Source organism: Bos indicus, chromosome X (genome assembly GCF_029378745.1).
Source record: "Bos indicus isolate NIAB-ARS_2022 breed Sahiwal x Tharparkar chromosome X, NIAB-ARS_B.indTharparkar_mat_pri_1.0, whole genome shotgun sequence".
Taxonomy (NCBI): Eukaryota; Metazoa; Chordata; class Mammalia; order Artiodactyla; family Bovidae; genus Bos; species Bos indicus.
Genome location: NC_091789.1, coordinates 14710981 through 14729764, shown reverse-complemented (window position 1 = coordinate 14729764; position 18784 = coordinate 14710981). Strand labels below are relative to the sequence as shown.

Sequence of the window (18784 nt, the reverse complement as noted above, 5' to 3'; positions counted from 1 at the left end):
TGGCTGCTAGGGAGCCAATGTTGGCTCTACTGAGTGTTCCTCACATCCACCCCAACTAGACATTTGTAACCTCAAGAGTGATTTTAATTTCTACTTCAAGCTCCTTTGCCCTCCTCTTGTTTTCTTAAGGACTATGAAGAAATGGCCTCTTAGGGTCCCCTTTAACCTTGTGATTCAGTGATCATTTCGCTATGCTCCAAGGAAAGTTTTGGAAAACTGTCTTAGAAATACTGATATTTAGTTCAGCAGTGCCCCTCTCTTAAATGTATATGCGGCAATAGTGCTAAACTGAGATACACTTGGTAAAGCTATGTGTAAAATCACTTCAATTATATTTGAAGTGATTTTTTTCTCCTTTCTGTATTATTTTTGGAGAAGGCAATGGCACCCCACTCCAGTACTCTTGCCTGGAAAATCCCATGGATGGAGGAGCCTGGTAGGCTGCAGTCCATGGGGTCGCTAAGAGTTGGAAACGACTGAGCGACTTCACTTTCACTTTTCACTTTCATGCATTGGAGAAGGAAATGGCAACCCACTCCAGTGTTCTTGCCTGGAGAATCCCAGGGACAGGGGAGCCTGGTGGGCTGCTGTCTATGGGGTTGCACAGAGTCGGACACAACTGAAGTGACTTAGCAGCAGCAGCAGCAGCAGCAGCAGTGCCCCTCTCTTAAATGTATATGGGGCAATAGTGCTAAACTGAGACATACTTTGTAAAACTATGTGTAAAATCACTTCAATTGTATGTAAAGTGATTTTTTTCTCCTTTCTGTATTATTCTAGGAAAGCGGTTTAATCATTGAGATTAGAATGTGGGCCCTGGATATAGACTGCCTAGGTTCAGATAAATCCCTGCTCTGCCATTAAGTAACTGTGTAACCTTCGACAATTTACCTAACCTCTCTCTGAGTCAGTTTCTCCATTTGTCAAACAGAATAATAATAGCATCTATGACTCAGCATTGTCATGAGGATTACTGAGTTAATACATGTAATGTAAAGTCTTAGAATGATGCCTGACTCACAGTAATTCCTCAATGAAGTCAGCTTGATTTCATAATAAATAAATAAAAATTATTTATTATTTCAAGTTCACATCTGATAGATGACTCACACAAAAAAGTTGAATTATGACTTATTTTTGTTCTTAACAACAACGAAGTATAATGAATGCAGGGGCACATTTGTCCCTGGAGAAGCACTGGACAGTGACAGGTAAAGAGAACAGTATGTGTCTGACAGTGGTGATGACTGCTCCCTATACATCTGGTAGGGGTGTCCAGAGAAGTAGAAAGTGGGCACTACACTCCAATGCTGCCTACCCATCTTCTTGCTAGAGTCTGGGAAATAGGGGGGCTGCCATAGTTTTATATCATATTTTAACTGAATGGGATAAAACATCCCCCTACTCGTCTTCCTACTGCCCCAAATTCCTTACAATGGAAAAGGCAGCAAATGAGCCATACAGAACTGTCTCATCTGGCCTATCTCTGACAATAGAAAAGGCTTTGTCAATGATGAAAAACAAATGATACATAAGCTTTCTTGACGTCCCCCAGAGAGTCCAAATCCACATTGTCATGGATGCTGAGTCTCTTGGACACATATCTGTCATCAGGGCAATGTCTAGCTTATTACATTCATTGGATGGGGAACAGAGACAGGCCATCTCTGGGGTTTGGTGTGGAGCTCCCTTTCATCTAACATGGTGTTTTTTTGGACAACTGCTGTTCGATAAAATTAATCCACAATGATGCCAGATTAGAAGGTCCCCTCTGGCCAGTGCCTATCTTTCCTGCAAGAGCATTTGCTTTTCCAAGCTGGTCAAATAAGATTAATGTTAGTTTTCACATGAAGGGAGGCACCAAAAAGAGTCGAGCTGCCTCCTTAAGGAACATTGTTCTGCCTGTCATCCCGGATGAATCCAAGAATGGACCATTTAAAGGGTACTCGCTGAATACTGTGTGTTGCTTCCTTTATTTTTGCCTAAATTAAAATATCCTTAGCAACCAAATGGAGCCTGTGAAGTCCCAAAGAAGAAGTGTCCCTCATTATGGTGTCTCCACTGTATTGACTATGCCTCCTCCATAATGAGAGATGTTGGAAAATGTGGACTATGGACCTTATTCCCAGAGCAAGACCCAGCCCATCTATGAAAACTGTCATTGTAAGAAAGAGGTTCTCACTGGACATAGCAGACAAACTCTGATGAGAACAGAAAGAAAGAATGAAGATGTGTGACACATGATAGATCACTGTGCTTCAAGCTCCTCAAGGAGGCCCGGACTTGGGTTTCTATTATTTTAATATTTTCCACAAATTAGAATGTGCCTTCAGTGGCAGATAAGGTTGAGATTCCGAGAAAGGAGAGCACTATTCATCATCATGGTGGACACTTCACCAAGAGCCAACGATATATAAACCAATGTACCAAATAGAACCAATGTCTCTCAGAAACAAGCTTGAATCCTACCAAGTGATGGCACTCTCAAGATTTCCCAAGGAAACTATTATGAAGAATCCAGTAAAGTGTGGTGGTTTATGTATTCATTTATACAAGAAATATTTATTGAGGCCTGCTGTATGTGAGAAGCCCTCAGTTCAGTTCAGTTCAGTTCAGTCGCTCAGTCGTGTCCAACTCTTTGTGACCCCATGAACTGCAGCACGCCAGGCCTCTTTGTCCATCACCAACTCCCAGAGTTTACTCAAACTCATGTCCATTGAGTCAGTGATACCATCCAACCACCTCATTCTCTGTTGTCCCCTTCTACTCTTGCCTTCAATCTTTCCCAGCATCAGGGTCTTTTCAAATGAGTCAGTTCTTTGTATCAGGTGGCCAAAGTATCGGAGTTTCAGCTTCAGCATCAGTCCTTCCAATGAATATTCAGGACTGATTTCCTTTAGGATGGACTTGTTGGATCTCCTTACAGTCCAAGGGACTCTCAAGAGTCTTCTCCAACACCACAGTTCAAAAGCATCAATTCTTCAGTCATTGCCTTTGAGCTCAGAATCCAGTGGCAGAGGCAGCAAAGTCTGTATCACTGCACTACAATGAAGCAAGTGTCATAGTAGATACATATGGAAAAGTTTTGTTTCATCCAGGGTGGAATGGAGGAAGTGTTAGGTGGGTAGTGGTGATCAGGGAAGTTTCATAGAAGGGACAACATTTGAGCTCAGTGTTCAGGGATATATAGTTAAATGTCAGGTGAAAAAGACAAGGAACTAACAACAGTCCAGGCAGAGGAAATGGGACACCAATGACTGGAAGGTATGCAAGATTATACAGTATGGGAACAATTGTTAAATCCTGAAGTGATTTCCATCACCCCATTCCATGAAACATTTGAGGCAGTTTTTAAAAAGATTACAATTAAAGAGAAAAATTACAAGTAAAATAAACCATCATCTGGGAAAATATAAATGAGAATAGAAGGTGAAGGCCATGTAGGGAGGTTAATTAGAATTCAGATGTATAGGTCATAGAATCCCACTCAGTTTCTAAAGGGGAGCTGCACTTGTGACCAGGTAGCCAAAACAAAGGCAATGGCATCTCACTCCAGTACTTTTGCCTGGAAAGTCCCACGGACGGAGGAGCCTGGTGGGCTGCAGTCCATGGGGTCACTAGCCATGTGGCTCCAAAGCCCACACACTGGGATGTAATCCAGGACCAGTTGATTCTGCATTCCTTAGTCTGATGCAGAGTGTAGAAGCTAAGAATATAGTGTATTTTTCATGAAGCTGTATTTGCTCAATTGAAAGGACTATTTTTTATTCAGAGATTATAGATTTCCTATATTTTTGGTTTTTAAATGTTCTGTCTTTTATGAATTGCAAAATGGTACATGGTTAGTTTTTGTTATTTTTTTCCATGTCTTTTCTTGGCAAATTAAGAGGTTGGCAACCTTAAATATATAGATGTATATGCTTTTATCTTATTCATCTCTAAAATCCAGAAATCTAGGAACCAAAGATGAGGTGTGAAATGTCCTCCCTAATGCCTTCCCAAAGGTGTTCACAGCGTCCCTGAATCTGCCAAATGTTCTAACAAGAACACAAAGAACAAAATAGGAAGGAATAGGGGGAAGGTGGGCTATAAAGATAGATAATTGCAAAAACTTATACTAAAGAAATAAAGCTTCATTGGTTGAAATTTGGGATCAAAGTTGATATTTATTAAGGAGAGTCTTTATGAGATGAAATTATACCACAAAACCCACCCAAGCCCAGCTTACTGCCTCGTTTGTCATTGTACATTGTTCATGTACAACATGAACCAGGCCCTGTCTCAGCTTTCCAACTAGCCTGAAGCAGGGGTTTTGATGATCTTCTGGAGAAGCAGGACAGATTTTTGGTAGAATTTGAGAGTCCCTGTGCAAAAACTTAGAAATTTCCAAGATGGCTCGTTGTAAGGTCAAGATCTTCTCACAACTTAGCCAAGCTGTCCTTAGAAATCTGTGTTCCCTCTTCAGGTTGTCTGCCTGTAAAGTTTTTTCAAGGATCTGTGTAGAGAGGAGGCAGTCAGGACTGTAGTGAGTTAAAATTTCTCAGTATCCAGGTGTAATTCATTTTCTAATGAATTTTGTAGGAAGTCTAAAGAGATAGCAATAATGTACCATAAATGTATACCTGAATTGGAATCATAATTTTCTATAAAATAGCTTAATTATGCATATATAATTAGATCCTATTTGGAACACTTATTTTAGACTAATCCGTAGTTGCATTTCAGTGGTTTTATTGTGCATACAGATTACCTCCTTGTGATCAAGGGTCTCTGGAATACCTAAAAGATTAGAAATGCCTTTAATGGATCCAGGGGGACTTGGTTGGGGAGAAGTCATCTTTCTGAGGGCAGAGCGGGGCCTCCAGCCAGCCAGAACCAGGGTCCAGTTCTGAAAAAGCAAGCAGGGTAGTAAAAACCCCAGCTCCTATATCTGCCTATCTCTAGTTCATACATTGCTACAATTCCAACTTCACCTGTAAGTCAAAGTTGAGACTTTGGATTTATTTATTTATTTTTATTGGTTCCTTCAGTATTCTTCTCTTAAGATAATCCCAACTTCTGTAACCACAAAGTTGTGTTGTCTGGCCTTAATTAGCTTTGTTGCTGTAAGATAGCCCCCTCCAGTCCATCTCGAATCTCTCTGGTTATAGAGCATACAGGATGGTGCTTGGAGAAAGAATGGGCCAGACCCAGGGCTGAACCCTTCCCTTGAGCCCTCTAAGGATGCCACCTTGGGCCAGTCACCTCTCTCTGACCTCCCGTTTATCCCTCTAAATTGTGGGGATTAAATGAGATAATTCTGTTTCAGAAACCATCCAGCATTGTGTTTGAAATACAACTCTCAAAAATGCTACTTTCTTTCCCCAAATCATTACCTCAGTGAAAGTCAGTTGAGACTTTGGATGTAGAACAAAGGCCTCTAAATCATCTCACACTGTGACAATACATATATTGAATATGTCAACAGGAAATTTTGGCTGTGGAGATAAGCAACTTTAAGAAAGCCTTTTGGACAGGAACATTTGAAGGACTCTGCAGGTTGGATAGGTAGAAAACAGAGTTTATTCTCACAAAAAGTATTGTTTTCTTCCTGCGGACCCATGGACTTTGTGAAAAGCAGAGTAGACTAATGTTTGTCCAACTCTTTGTGACCCCATGGATGGTAACCTGCCAGGCTCCTCTGTCCATGGAATTTTCCAGATGAGAATACTGTGGGTTGCCATTTCCTCCTCCAGGGGATCTTCCCAACCCAGAGATCAAGGTCACTTCTCTAGCGTGTCCTACATTAGCCAGTGGATTCTTTACTGCTGAGCCACCTGAGAAGCATGGCACCTTGGCGGGGACAGATAAAACACTAGACTCGGGTGGATCCTTCCTTCCCATTTATACTAGGACCCTCTCCACATGGTCTCTCCAGCATGGTAGTCAGACTTGTTACATTGTGACTGAAGCTCGCATAAGCAAGTATTCCCAGAGACAAGTAAACATTTTCTGTCTCTTGAGGCCTGGCCCTGAAAACGTGCACCACATCCCTTCTGCCATATTCTGTTGGTCAAAGCAGTTCTAGAACCCATCCAGATCCTCAAGAGGATGGGACATAGACCTCACCTCTTTACAGAAGGGGAATCAAAGAATTTTGTATCTACCTTCAATCCACCACACTTGGAAAAAAGAATTATACAGAAACATTTTGTTATTCATCTACCATGTTTTTCAGCATACCTGTTTCACCTTATACCTGTAATTAAACTAATTCATGAAAACAGTTGCCATACTACACTGAGAGGTGGTGCAGCGGTTAAGAGCATTAGAGTTAAACCGATCTGGATTTGAATCCTAGGTCTTGTCTCAGTTACTGGCTGTGTAACATTGGGCAAGTGACTAAACCCTCTGAGCCCCAGTTTCTTTATCTATAAAAGGAAAGATAATAATAGTACCTAGCCCACAGGTCATTTGGAATGAGATTATATTAGCACAGTCCCTAGCACAATGGAAGCACCCAATAAGCAATTATAGTGATGATAATAATAATTGATGATAAAGCATTGTAACTCTTTGCATGGCTTTTCCCAAACTAAACTATGAGGTTGATGATTTTGTCCTACTCATTCCTTCAACCTCAACACCTGCAGAGGGGCTGGCATCGAAATATTTAAGGACATACAAGTAGATAGACATGGGGAAGATTGGACGGCAGCAGAGAAATGACATTTGCCTCCGTTGCAGCTCCCTGGCTCGGATAGACACAGAGAGCAGGGGACAGTAATATTGCTTGATAACTACTCTAGGTTGAGTTAAGTGCAAGTTGCTAGGCATCAGGAAAACTTAAGGCTACACTGAAACATTACTTAAAAATCATGTAATGGAGATGTAATAGAGCTGCAACTCAGAGGAACAAGCTGGCCCAACTACAAAACAACATTTGCAGCATTTCCATTAAACTAAAGTTTGGAAAATACATAAATCAGAAGAGGGAATACAAACCAACATCTTATGACAATTCCACCAACGGCTATGTCAAGAATCAAGAAGGCAGTAGGGAAAAGGTTTTAGAAGAAGATATGGTAAAAGCAAAACAGAACATTTATTGTGAAAGTACTTTGGGGGGATACCTTGGCCTATTCCACAACCCTTTTATAAAATAATTTCAAATTCCTAACGTAAAGTGCTAATACTATCTACATATTGGCTGTATTCCTCCAGTCAGAATAGGATCTGGAAAAGGAAGAGAACTTTTCTGGTATTCTGTTCCCAATGTATTTTAAATTATTGGACTTCTTTGATTTTTTTCAGGTTCCGCAATACTTCTGTAAGACCCATGATTTCAAACAGTTATTTTTCTATGTTGGTATTAGAAATTCAAGTCTACTTTGGTCTTCATGGTTGAAGATAAACAAAAGAAATAATCAATGTGATAGGAGCCCTTGAAATGTCATGTGCAATGTACAACCTGCCCTCCAGCAAGCCCTGCTAGGCAGTGTAGCCTATGGAACTCTTGGCATATTGAATGCAAAGAAGAAAGGGAGTTTATCTACTCTGGCTTTAGCCATATGTCATGAATATACTTGCTTTTAAATGAATTTCATAAAATATTAATGTAATCATACTGAAAAGCGCAGGGGTGAGTACATCAGTCAAGAGTTATATTTATCCTGTGTATTTGTTTTTTGTTTGTCTCCATTTATTAGTAGACAGTACATGGAGACAGGCATTTCTTTCTCAGCTGAAGTGGCAAAACTTGTTTAATGAACTGATGTTTCTGTAATCTGTGGTAAGGTGGAGTTGTGAGTGATAGAACTATATGAATAACAATGAGGAGGCAGGCAGAACAATAAAAGGAAGACAAACATTTCAGTAGGAGGGAGAAATAGATGGGATTGTTTAGTTGGCACACAATCTATTCTGATCTTCTCCTACTGAAAATTAACAGTTTGTAAGTGGGGGAAATAATGTTAACAATTTTTCCAAAATCTTATACACAAGAGATCAAATGTTCCAAAGACATAATAGCATTTTTAGCCACAGCGTTCTTATTCTACAGCATAGGAACACAGAGTGTCAGGAGCCCTAAGATCTCCAAGATGGGAAAAAAGTCCTGGACTCCCTGCCCCGCTGTCTAGAGCCTGACAGATAGGAGGCTATCACAAATGTTCGTGGGATGTGGAAGTGAGTGCCTGAACAAATGAATTTACTAGTGTGTGGACACATGTCTGGAATGGAAGAAAGGAAATTCACCTATCAGGACCACCATCGATCAGGCCAGAGCCTTTTATATCTGTTCTGTCCTTTCATTCCTTGAGCTAAATGTCATTGTTTATCCCTACTTTTACCAAAAAGGAGATGGAGGCACACAGATATTAAGAAATATCCCCCATGGTCATACAACTAGCATATGGAGGAGAGTAGAGATGAGAATCGCAGGGAGGAAAGAAAGGAGTATGCATGTATGTGAGTGCATGTGTGTGAGCACACACATTCAGGTACAAGTGGATACTTGTGTGTTGGGTGAGATAACATATGAGGGTTAAAAGTAAATTTGTTTTCAGAAAAATAAAATTTCCTCTTAGAAGAAAATATTTTCTTCCCAAACATGTTCAGGGTCTTGGCATCTCTGCATGACAGGCACATGAGAGGATGGGGAATGTCCTAGCTCTCTTAGGCTGGCTTGCAGTGGGTATTGCTTGTGTGCCACCCACCTGCTTATCTGCCCAGTCACAAGACTCCCTCCTTCTGGGCTTAACTGTACCCGGAGTTTTGCTTCTGTGTGAACCACAAATTCTTCCCACTGCTTAGATACACTTCCTTCAACATCTTAGAGAGCCAACCAGGGAGGCTCAGAGCCACCTTAAGGAGACACTAAGGCACTGTCCCTTGGGCCTGAGTGGTAAGCAGGGTAAAGTTTTGGGGGCTAGGGCCTACCACAATGATCAGTACTCCTTATGCAACACTTCCTTCGTTTGCAGTACACTGTGCCTGCCTTAACAGAGGACAAGAATGAGAGGTGAGGAAATGAAGTACAATGCACTCCCTTCTCTCAAAAACGTGCATCTTGTTATAGAGACAAATTTTAAACAATGAAATCAGTACTGCCTTTAGACCCAGGCAAGTGGGGCCCCTGCCACGGGCCCTCACGTCAGGGGACCTCGTGCTTTGGAATGACTGTCTCAGTATTTTGTAAGTCCCTTTCCAGAGCCAAGGACTGGCCGGTAGGTGGTACCATCAGGATAGGTGCCCCAGTCCAGAGCAGGTCCTATGTGGGTCTTGATGCCAAGAAGCACCTTTCTCAAAATTTTCTAGGTTTTTCTCCAGTGTCTGGCATTGACCAAGGCTTGCAGTATCATCTAAGCAAGGGGCCCCAATCTCAAATTGAACCTGTGCGGACCCCAGTCCCCATTTTTCCCCTTTGCACTCTGCAGTCCTTTATGCCACATGTGGATTCAACTGGATGCCCCAAGAAGCTTCTGAACTCATGCCTGTAGAGTCCTCCCAGGGTCTTGGTTCCAGGAGAGTATCCTGGCAAGTAAATCACTCCAGCTGGCTGGTATGGTATTTCTTTCATGGTATCACATGGGCTACCAGAATAGCGTTGGTGCTGATTTGGGGTGAGTCAAATTATATATCTAGACAAACCCCATAAACATATTTGTCTGGGGGCTCCCACACACCCTAGAAGCAAACCTGAAAGAAATATTAATAAAAGATGATGCAAAATAAAATTCAGTGGCAACAGGTATAGAACAGTTTTTGACACAGAAATAAAAATCAACTAGAATTATCTGGAAAGTGTTTTTCAGGGAGTGTGGGACTTTGAGCTAGGCCTTGAACCATGGGGGAGAATCTGGGGAGGCTTGAATGATTCCAGGCAGGCAGGGAGAACAACAGGAACAAAGGCACAGAGAGTAGTTATTTACTGAGCATGTTTGTGCTATGCATTCATCATCTTGTTTATTCCTCACAAATTCCTATAAAAGTAGGTGGAATTAACCCCATTTTGCAATGATGGAATGGAGGTACAAAAGATTCATCTCCTAATCAAATAGTAGAACTAGGACCCAGGTCTGCCTAAACCCGAAAACTGTATGCTTTTAACACCATGCTATAGTGCAAAAATACTGGATGCTTGGAGCTGGTGCACTGGGACGGCCCAGAGGGATGGTACGGGGAGAGAGGAGGGAGGAGGGTTCAGGATGGAGAACACGTGTATACCTGTGGCGGATTCATGTTGATATATGGCAAAACCAATACAATATTGTAAATTTAAAAATAAAAAAAGACAGGAAGTGTTACAAGGGACAATGTGAAGCCTGGTCTGAATGGAGCAGAGAGTGTGTGTTGGGAACTAGTGGAAGGCAAGATCAATGCACAAGACACAGTCATATTATTCAATACAAAAGGCCTTGGATGTCAAAATGAGATATAGACACAAATAATCACTGGCCAAACAGAAACAGCCCTAAAGAAAAATGCACAATTATAATATTTAAGGTCCGGTAATGCTAATAATGTGTTTTCCTAAATATTTTGCCTCTGTCTCAGAAAGACCTTTGGTTTGAAGCTTATAAGGTAACAGTCTACCTCTACTTGATCTTGCCTGGTATAATTGATTATTCTCTATTTCCTCTCCTTTTTTTAGATTTTGATCCTGCTCTTGGAATGATGACTGGAATTCCACCAATAACTCCGATGATGCCTGGCCTAGGAATAGTACCTCCTCCAATTCCACCAGATATGCCAGTAGTAAAAGAGATCATTCACTGTAAAAGCTGCACACTCTTCCCTCCAAATCCAAGTAATACTCTGCTTTTTCTCCACACAAGTCAAAATGTTTTGGTGTATCAATCCTTTATTATTCGTTTTGGTATTAAGAGTCCTGACAAGGCAATTAGTGCCTATAAAGTGGTAGCTTCTGGGGGGGAACCTAGCTTTGGAATTGAATTCAAAATTTAACACTCTTAACACAGCTTAAAGTGAACTGGCATTCTAGTTCCTTTTTAGGATTGAATGTTGTTGAAAGGGGGCTCAGGTTATTTGAGTGGAGAAAACACGAATAGAGAAGCCTCCCTTAGTTCTCTGCTGAGAGTATGGCAAAAGTACCGTTTTTGTTAACAGCCCCAAGATTTTTAAAGGTGAATGGAAAGAGCAGGTGCAATGGGAAGAGTAGGAATCTGGTATGAGTGACTTATCTTCTCCAGAGCCCACCAACCATGTCTGATAAGCCTTGATCTGATTAAGTCTGATAACCCCAGTAGTTATTCCTGCCTGTCTCTTACACCCTCTCAGCAATAAGGTCAGGTGATTTAGGGACTCTCACAGTCTCCTGATGCACCAGTCTGATCTGCTTCTCTCTTATTTCTTCATTAGAGAGTATCTCTACCGTTGATTCCTTCCCCTCTCTCTCATCTAACATTTCATCCAGGTCCTTGTCACATATATAGAACCCTAAAAGTCCCGGGGTTCCCATTGCCCAAAGATTCAAAGTCCAAATTCTGGACTTCAAAAGCCTTTCACTGGTCTGCTTTGCCAACTTAAAGAAAGACCCGCAACATAAGAGTTGTGAGTTTAAATTTTATTCAGGGTCTTGGTGAAGACTACAGCCCAGCAGACAGCAACTCAGTTTGCTCTGAGTAAAACTACTCCAAACAGGTAGGAGAGAGCTCAGCTTATCTATGATTTTTGGCTAGGAAATCTATACAGTCAAGCATATGTCTTCATAAATGATTACTGCTAATCACCAAGAACAGATATCTCAAGTGAATGACTTTAGTGCTTTGCTATGGATGGGAGGCTTCAAGAATGCAGGGTCATTAAAATTCTTCTTGAAATATACACTGAACTAGCCTTAGGGCCTGCCTGTCCAAATCACAGAATGCCTCATCCTGCTTTTCATCCTGAATTCCTCTCAGGATACATTGTTGGTCAGCAAATGCAGTGGGTTGTGACTTAACCCCTGTAGAACTGGGTGGTGATCAACACACTTTGTCTTAGTGACCCTAATTTTCCTGTCTCCACAGCATCATGTGACCATCTTCAACATATCATTTCTGCTTGCCCACAATTCAGTCAAATTCAACTCTTATTTAATCTCACTCCCTTCTCCAACCTACCTCTAAGCCTACCATCTCCCAAACACTTCCATGAGAAAGGTACTAAAATTAAAACAGTAGTTAATCATTTATCATTCTAATACATTTTCACTAAAATATTGGGGGCTAAATCCAATGGATACTTTTTAGCCCTTATATTACTTTATTTCTCTACTATATTTGCTTCTTGAAACCTTCATCCTTCTTGAAACATTAGGTCATTTGAAGCTGCTAGAATGACCACCAGAGAGATTTGTATAGATCAAGAGGAGGATAACCAAGCAGGACACCCTAAGGAATTCTAATGTTTCAAGAGTTAAGACAGAAAAGTTTCTGTACACTCCTTAGCAGCAAAAGTCCTCAAAAGACTTCATCTTTACCATTTCCAGTCTTCCTCTTCTTCTCTCCTAAATCTTCTTCATTTGGGCTTTTGCCCCACCCCTCTATCACAATGTCCCTTGATTAATAACACTAATGTATTCAGCACTCATAAAGTTAGACAAGCATTCTCATTCATGCCTGGAAACCAGTCATTTATAAGGACCATGACAGTGGCATTTATATAATATACTTTTAAAATATTTGATAAATTAATAGATAACAATGACACTACATTATAATATGTATTGATTTTATGGCACTAGTTGCTATAAACTTTTTTCATACCTTTAAAAAAAAGGACACTAATGATTTCACAATACTAAATCCAATGGTCAAGCCTCAAGTCTTTTCCTGATTGACCTAATAGCTCTGAATGACACAGTTGACTATTCCTTACTCATTGATATACTTTCTTCACTTGACTTCCAGGACACTACACTATTTATTGGTTTTGCTCCCCACACTGGTTGTTCCTTGTCAATCTGCTTTGCTGATAACCTTCTGTTCTCACTGACTTATTATTGGAGAGTCATGTGACTCAGTCCTTGGACCTCTTCTCTGTCTGTACTTATACTGAAAAAAAGTATGCCAATGATTGTTGTTTGCTGTTGTTTTAGTCACTCACTAAGTTGTGTCTGACTCTTTTGTAACCTCATGAACTATAACCTGCCAGGCTCCTGTGTCCATGGGACTTTCCAGGCAAGAATACTGGAGTGAGTTGCCATTTCCTTCTCCAGGGGATCTCACCAACCCAGGGATCGGACCGACATCTCCTGAATTGGCAGGTGGATTCTTTACCACTGAGCCACCTGGGAAGCCCCATGCCATTGATACTCTAAATTACATTTTTAGCTCAGAGCCTGTCTCTGAACCCTGAACTCATATCCTACTGCTTATTTGATATCTCTACTTAGATATTGAATAGACATCTCATATTTAATATGTTCAAAACAAAACCCGTAATATTTGCCCCCAAACCTGCTCCACTAATATCCTTCTCCATCTCAGATAATGGCAACTGCATCCTTTCAACTAATCAGCCAAAACTTAAGGGTAATCCTTAATCTACTCTCTTTCCCTCACACACCATATTTAATCTGTTACAAAACTGTGTCAAGTCTACCTTAAAATATATAACTAGAATTCTACCATTTTCATGATAATTACTGCCGTGGCCCAGTTTATACCCACAATAATACATTTTCTGAACTATTGCAATATTCTTCTAATTGTGCTTCCTCTTTCACCCTTACCCCCTATAAGTTCTTAAGAGAGCAGACAGGAGTGATCCTTTTTAAAACCTAAGTCAGATCATGTCCCTCCTCTACTTAAAAGCCATTAATGACTCCCTGTTTTACTCAAAATAAAGGCCAAAGTCTGTTTAAAGGCACAGAAGGGCCTCCCTTTCTCATACTGTCTCTTTGACTTTGTCTCTTACAACTCTCCTTTGCAACACCCATTGTTCCAGTTATATGGGCCTCCATGCAGTTCCATGAACATTCTAGGCACTCTTCCATCACAGGCCTTTGTATTGGTTCTTTCCTCTGCCTGAAATACTCTTCCCCTAAATATTTGCCTGGCTAACTCACCTGCCTCCTTCAAGTCTTTGCTCAAATGTCTCTTCCTCAGTAACCCTGACAACCTATTTAAAAGTTCAGTCCTCCCTGCCACATTCACAGTTCTATTTACCTCTCTATTTTTCACTTAATACTTACTACCTTTTAACAAGCAATTTATAGAATGTAAACACCACAAAGGGGCTTCCCAGGTGGTGCTGGTGGTAAAAAACCTGCCTGCCAGTGCAGGAGACCTAAGAGACCCAGGTCTGATCCCTGGGTCAGGAAGATCCCCTGGAGTAGGAAACAGCAACTCACTCCAGTATTCTTGCCTGGAGAATCCCATGGACAGAGGAGCCTGGTGGGCTACAGTCCGTGGAGTCTCAAAGAATCGGACACGACTGAACACACATGCATGCGTGCACACAAACTCCACAAAAGGAGGAATTTTTGTCAGTTTGGTTCACTAATATATCCCCAGCACTGAGAAAAGTATCTGACATATAGTACATGTTCAATAAATATTTATGAATGGTAGAGGGATGGATGGATGAATACGGAAGGAGAAGTCAGAGGTCTAGAAGTCAAGAGAACATGAGGTAATTACACCACATGCTGATCACTTCCTAATCTATTTTTTCACTCCATGGCTCTCTTCTGAGCTTCAGACACATATAGCCTACTGACCACTAGACTTTTCTAGGTGGATCTACATCAAATGTGCAACAACAGTATTGAAGTATTAATAGTGAGCAAACTACCAGATTAAAATCGAGGGAACTGTGTTTTACCCCAGCTCTATCACCTGAGGGAATCTTGGGCTAGTCACATGACCTCCCTGGGTCTGTTTCCTTGTCTGTAAGTGAGGCTATCGGGTTAGGTTAGCCTAGATACTTACAAGGTTTCATCCATTTCTAAAAACATGATTCTTGACATTAAAAATGGAGCTACCAGAATAATTGTTCACCTAGGCAAAAGTCCCTCAAAATGTATATTAGGCAAAGCAAAAGCAAATGAGTAGAGTTTTGTGCCTTTAATGAAACAGGCAGTATGGGTATAATAATTAAGAACCCCAAAGCAACATAGGACTGGTGTCATATCCCAGATCTCTAAATAGCCATGAAATCCGGGGTAAATAGCTTAACCTCTCTGATCTAGACCCAGCAAAATCAATTCTGGTCTAAAAATCCAATGGATGAAACTAGACTGGCGCTGACTGTGCACTCCTAGGAGTCAGTGAAAGTGTTAGTCGCTCAGTCATGACTGACTCTTTGTGACCCCATGAACTGTAGCCCACCAGGCTCCTCTGTCCATGGAATTTTCCAGGCAAGAATACTGGAGTAGGTTGCCATACCCTCCTTCTGGAGAATCTTCTTGACCCAGGGATCGAACCTGTGTCTCCTGCATTGCAGGCGGTTTCTTTACCATCTGAGCCACCAGGGAAGCCTAGGAGTCAGAGATATGGCAAAAGAAAGCTCTCTGGAACACAGGTACTTTTTTTTCACAAGGTGGCTATCAGAGATTTACTGCATTCCCAATTAACAGTCCTCAGTTGGTATAAGAAGAGAAACAACACCCTCTCTCCAGAGAAGTCAATTCTGTGAAGATTTTTCACTTCGGCTAATAGACCTTCTGTGTGGAGAGGTTACATTTTTCATCTACTGTGAAATAACAGTGACCGTGAAGTAACTGGTGGAATATCATCTGATATTTGTGTGCAGGCATGTGGGGAAGCACCCAGGAGCCAGAAAAAGAGCAATCATTTCATTTTACCATCTCAAAACCCACTGAACTTATTTTGGCTCTTAGGGCTGGGCTCTATAAAGAAAATTAGAGAAAGTGGATAAATTAATAGATTCACTGGCCTTCTGATTACTTCCAATCAGTTGGGATTACATTAAAATATACCCGACCCCTGCTGATTGTCTAGGGGACCTTCAATCTTGGGCTGTCTGATGAAATCAACTCAACAATTTTGCAGTATGCAAATTCTGGCAAACCAGTTGAGTGGTCTGTGATGCCCCTTTGAAAAACAGGGTGCAAGTGGTTTATTGGTGGAAGTGGTTTATTTGATGTGCTGCTCCCTGCCTCACTTCTCCAAGATCAGCAGTGACTTTGATCTGAATGCTGATTGTCCCAACACAGCTCCCCAGAGCGGCTGCTTAGTTGTAATTAGAATTACCAAAAGCTCCTCCTTTTCCATTACCAGAGATTAGAGTGCTTTTTACTCCCAGTTATCTTAAATCTTTTAACGCAGAAGTTTCTTCTTCTCCATCCAGGAGTGGTGATTGGGGTGTTACAGGAGCTTAGCACATTACCTGATTAATAGGTGGACTTTGAATTTGCTCTCCTATGGAGTTACCATTGCTGTGCCCAGATCACTGAATTTCTGTGGGATTGGAAAATCAGGCCCAGACAGCAAAGTGCTTTGAGCTGCTAATTAAAGAACAAGTACTATCCATTAAGGAAGGTAGTACAGCCCATTGCCTTGCTGGTGGCAATACACCTAAATCTCAGCAAATGCTACGTTTACCCAAGGAAAATAAATAAATCCCCGGCATTCTTGACATGACTCTTAGTGGCTTTTATGCTCCTTTACTCAGCAGACAATGACCACAGAATAATCACAGCATCTAAACAGGGTGGTGATTTCATCACAGAATTTTTCAATCCCATAGAAGTAGTCAAGGGAAGGAGCCTTTGTATTGTTGGTAATCCATGTAACTATACTCTTTAGAGTCTCTCAATGGACTTAAAGGTAGACCTAACTAGGTTTAACTCACATTGTATAAAAAGGTGATTATTTGCTTCACAAGAATAGTATTTACCATTGAAATCATTTAATAGTAAACTTCATAAGGATTCAACAACAGGATTCTATTCGAAATCCTTAGATTTGAAAACATGACTCTAGATGTTTTCTAGACTGAGCAGAACCCTTCGGGGCCCTACAGGCTACAAAAGGCCCTCCATGTCCCCTATTTCTTGTTTGCAGGAAAAGGTTTTGGTCTCCTAGGCCTTCCGTGAATGCCAAAGAGCAGGTACTAGCAGTTATAATTATAATTGGAGAAGTGATAGCATACAGAAAGAAAGGAAAAGCAGTTAAGAAAGATAGCTTGAACAATAACAATTAAGCAATAAAGCAGAGTGCTAATTCCTCCTCAAGGGATTTGCATAACAATCTGACACAGATCTTTGAGTTGTTATGCAAAAGCTGACACCCCCTTCTCTCTGACCCTCCCCCATCCCAGGTGGAAGATGGTGACTACTTGCTCACCACATGTAGACCCCAGGCTGGTTGGAACCAGAAGGTTGATGATTAAGACTCCCCAAACACCACTCTGTTTCCTCCCCACCAACCAGTCAGAAGAAAGTCATGCTCCCGGCAGCCCTCACCTCAAATGTGGCCTTTAAAAACCCTTCCATGAAAGCCATTGGGGAGTTCAGCTCTTTTGAGCATCCCTTGCTCCGTCACTTCAATAATTGCTGTACTTCCTTGGTGGCTCAGACGGTAAAGAATGCGCCTGCAATGGGTGAGACCATGGTTCGATCCCTGAGTCGGGAAGATACCCTGGAGAAGGAAATGGCAACCCACTCCAGTATTCTTGCCTGGAGAATTCCATGGACAGGAGAGCCTGATAGGCAAGACTCCATGCGGTCGCAGGGTCAGACACGACTGAGCGACTAACACTCTCACATTCACTTTCCTTCAGCACACCCTGGGTTCTGGTAGATTGGCTTTACTGCTGGAGCCGGTGGGAGGTAGAGGAGCAGACCCAAGTTCAGGTCAGTAATGGTTTCTCTAGCACTAAGAATGCTTCCTTCCCACACCCAGCCTTATCTAAAGATCTGAATAAAGCAAGGAACTGAGAGTTTAGAAGTCCAGGTCTTAGTTCTCACTCCATTCCAGACTTCTGGTTCGGTTTGGTTCAGTTCAGTTCAGTCGCTCAGTCCTCTCCGACTCTTTGCGACCCCATGAATCGCAGCATGCCAGGCCTCCCTGTCCATCACCAACTCCTGGAGTTTACTCAAACTCATGTCCATCGAGGTGGTGATGCCATCCAGCCATCTCATCCTCTGTTGTCCCCTTCTCCTCCTGCCACCAATCCCTCCCAGCATCAGGGTCTTTTCCAATGAGTCAACTCTTCGTATGAGGTGGCAAAAGTATTGGAGTTACAGCTTTAGCATCAGTCCTTCCAATAAACACCCAGGACTGATCTCCTTTAGAATAGACTGGTTGGATCTCCTTGCAGTCCAAGGGACTCTCAAGAGTCTTCTCCAACACCACAGTTCAAAAGCATCAATTCTTCAGTGCTCAGCTTTCTTCACAGTCCAACTCTCACATCCATACATGACCACTGGAAAAACCATAGCCTTGACTAGATGGACCTTTGTTGGCAAAGTAATGTCTCTGCTTTTGAATATGCTGTCTAGGTTGGTCATAACTTTCCTTCCAAGGAGTAAGCATCTTTTAATTTCATGGCTGCAGTCACCATCTGCAGTGATTTTGGAGCCCCCAAAAAATAAAGTCTGACACTGTTTCCACTGTGTCCCCATCTATTTCCCATGAAGTGATGGGACCAGTTGCCATGATCTTAGTTTTCTGAATGTTGAGCTTTAAGCCAACTTTTTCACTCTCCTCTTTCACTTTCATCAAGATGCCCTTTAGTTCCTCTTCACTTTCTGTCATAAGGGTGGTGTCATCTGCATATCTGAGGTTATTGATATTTCTCCCAGCAATCTTGATTCCAGCTTGTGCTTCTT

At 41.6% G+C, this 18784-nt stretch overlaps 1 protein-coding gene across 14 annotated transcripts in view; it reads left to right on the top strand.

The window, feature by feature from the left end:
* The window catches only part of ENOX2 (ecto-NOX disulfide-thiol exchanger 2), a 287975-nt gene that overhangs the window by 206299 nt on the left and 62892 nt on the right, over positions 1-18784 (top strand). For all 14 annotated transcript variants that reach the window (XR_011565163.1, XM_070783673.1, XM_070783668.1 and 11 more), the window contains one exon: positions 10634-10789. Coding sequence is in view for 13 of the 14 variants with exons in the window: in XM_070783673.1 (XP_070639774.1) it covers positions 10634-10789 (156 nt within the window). In the remaining variant the exon portion in view is untranslated. The remainder of the gene's footprint in view (positions 1-10633; positions 10790-18784) is intronic.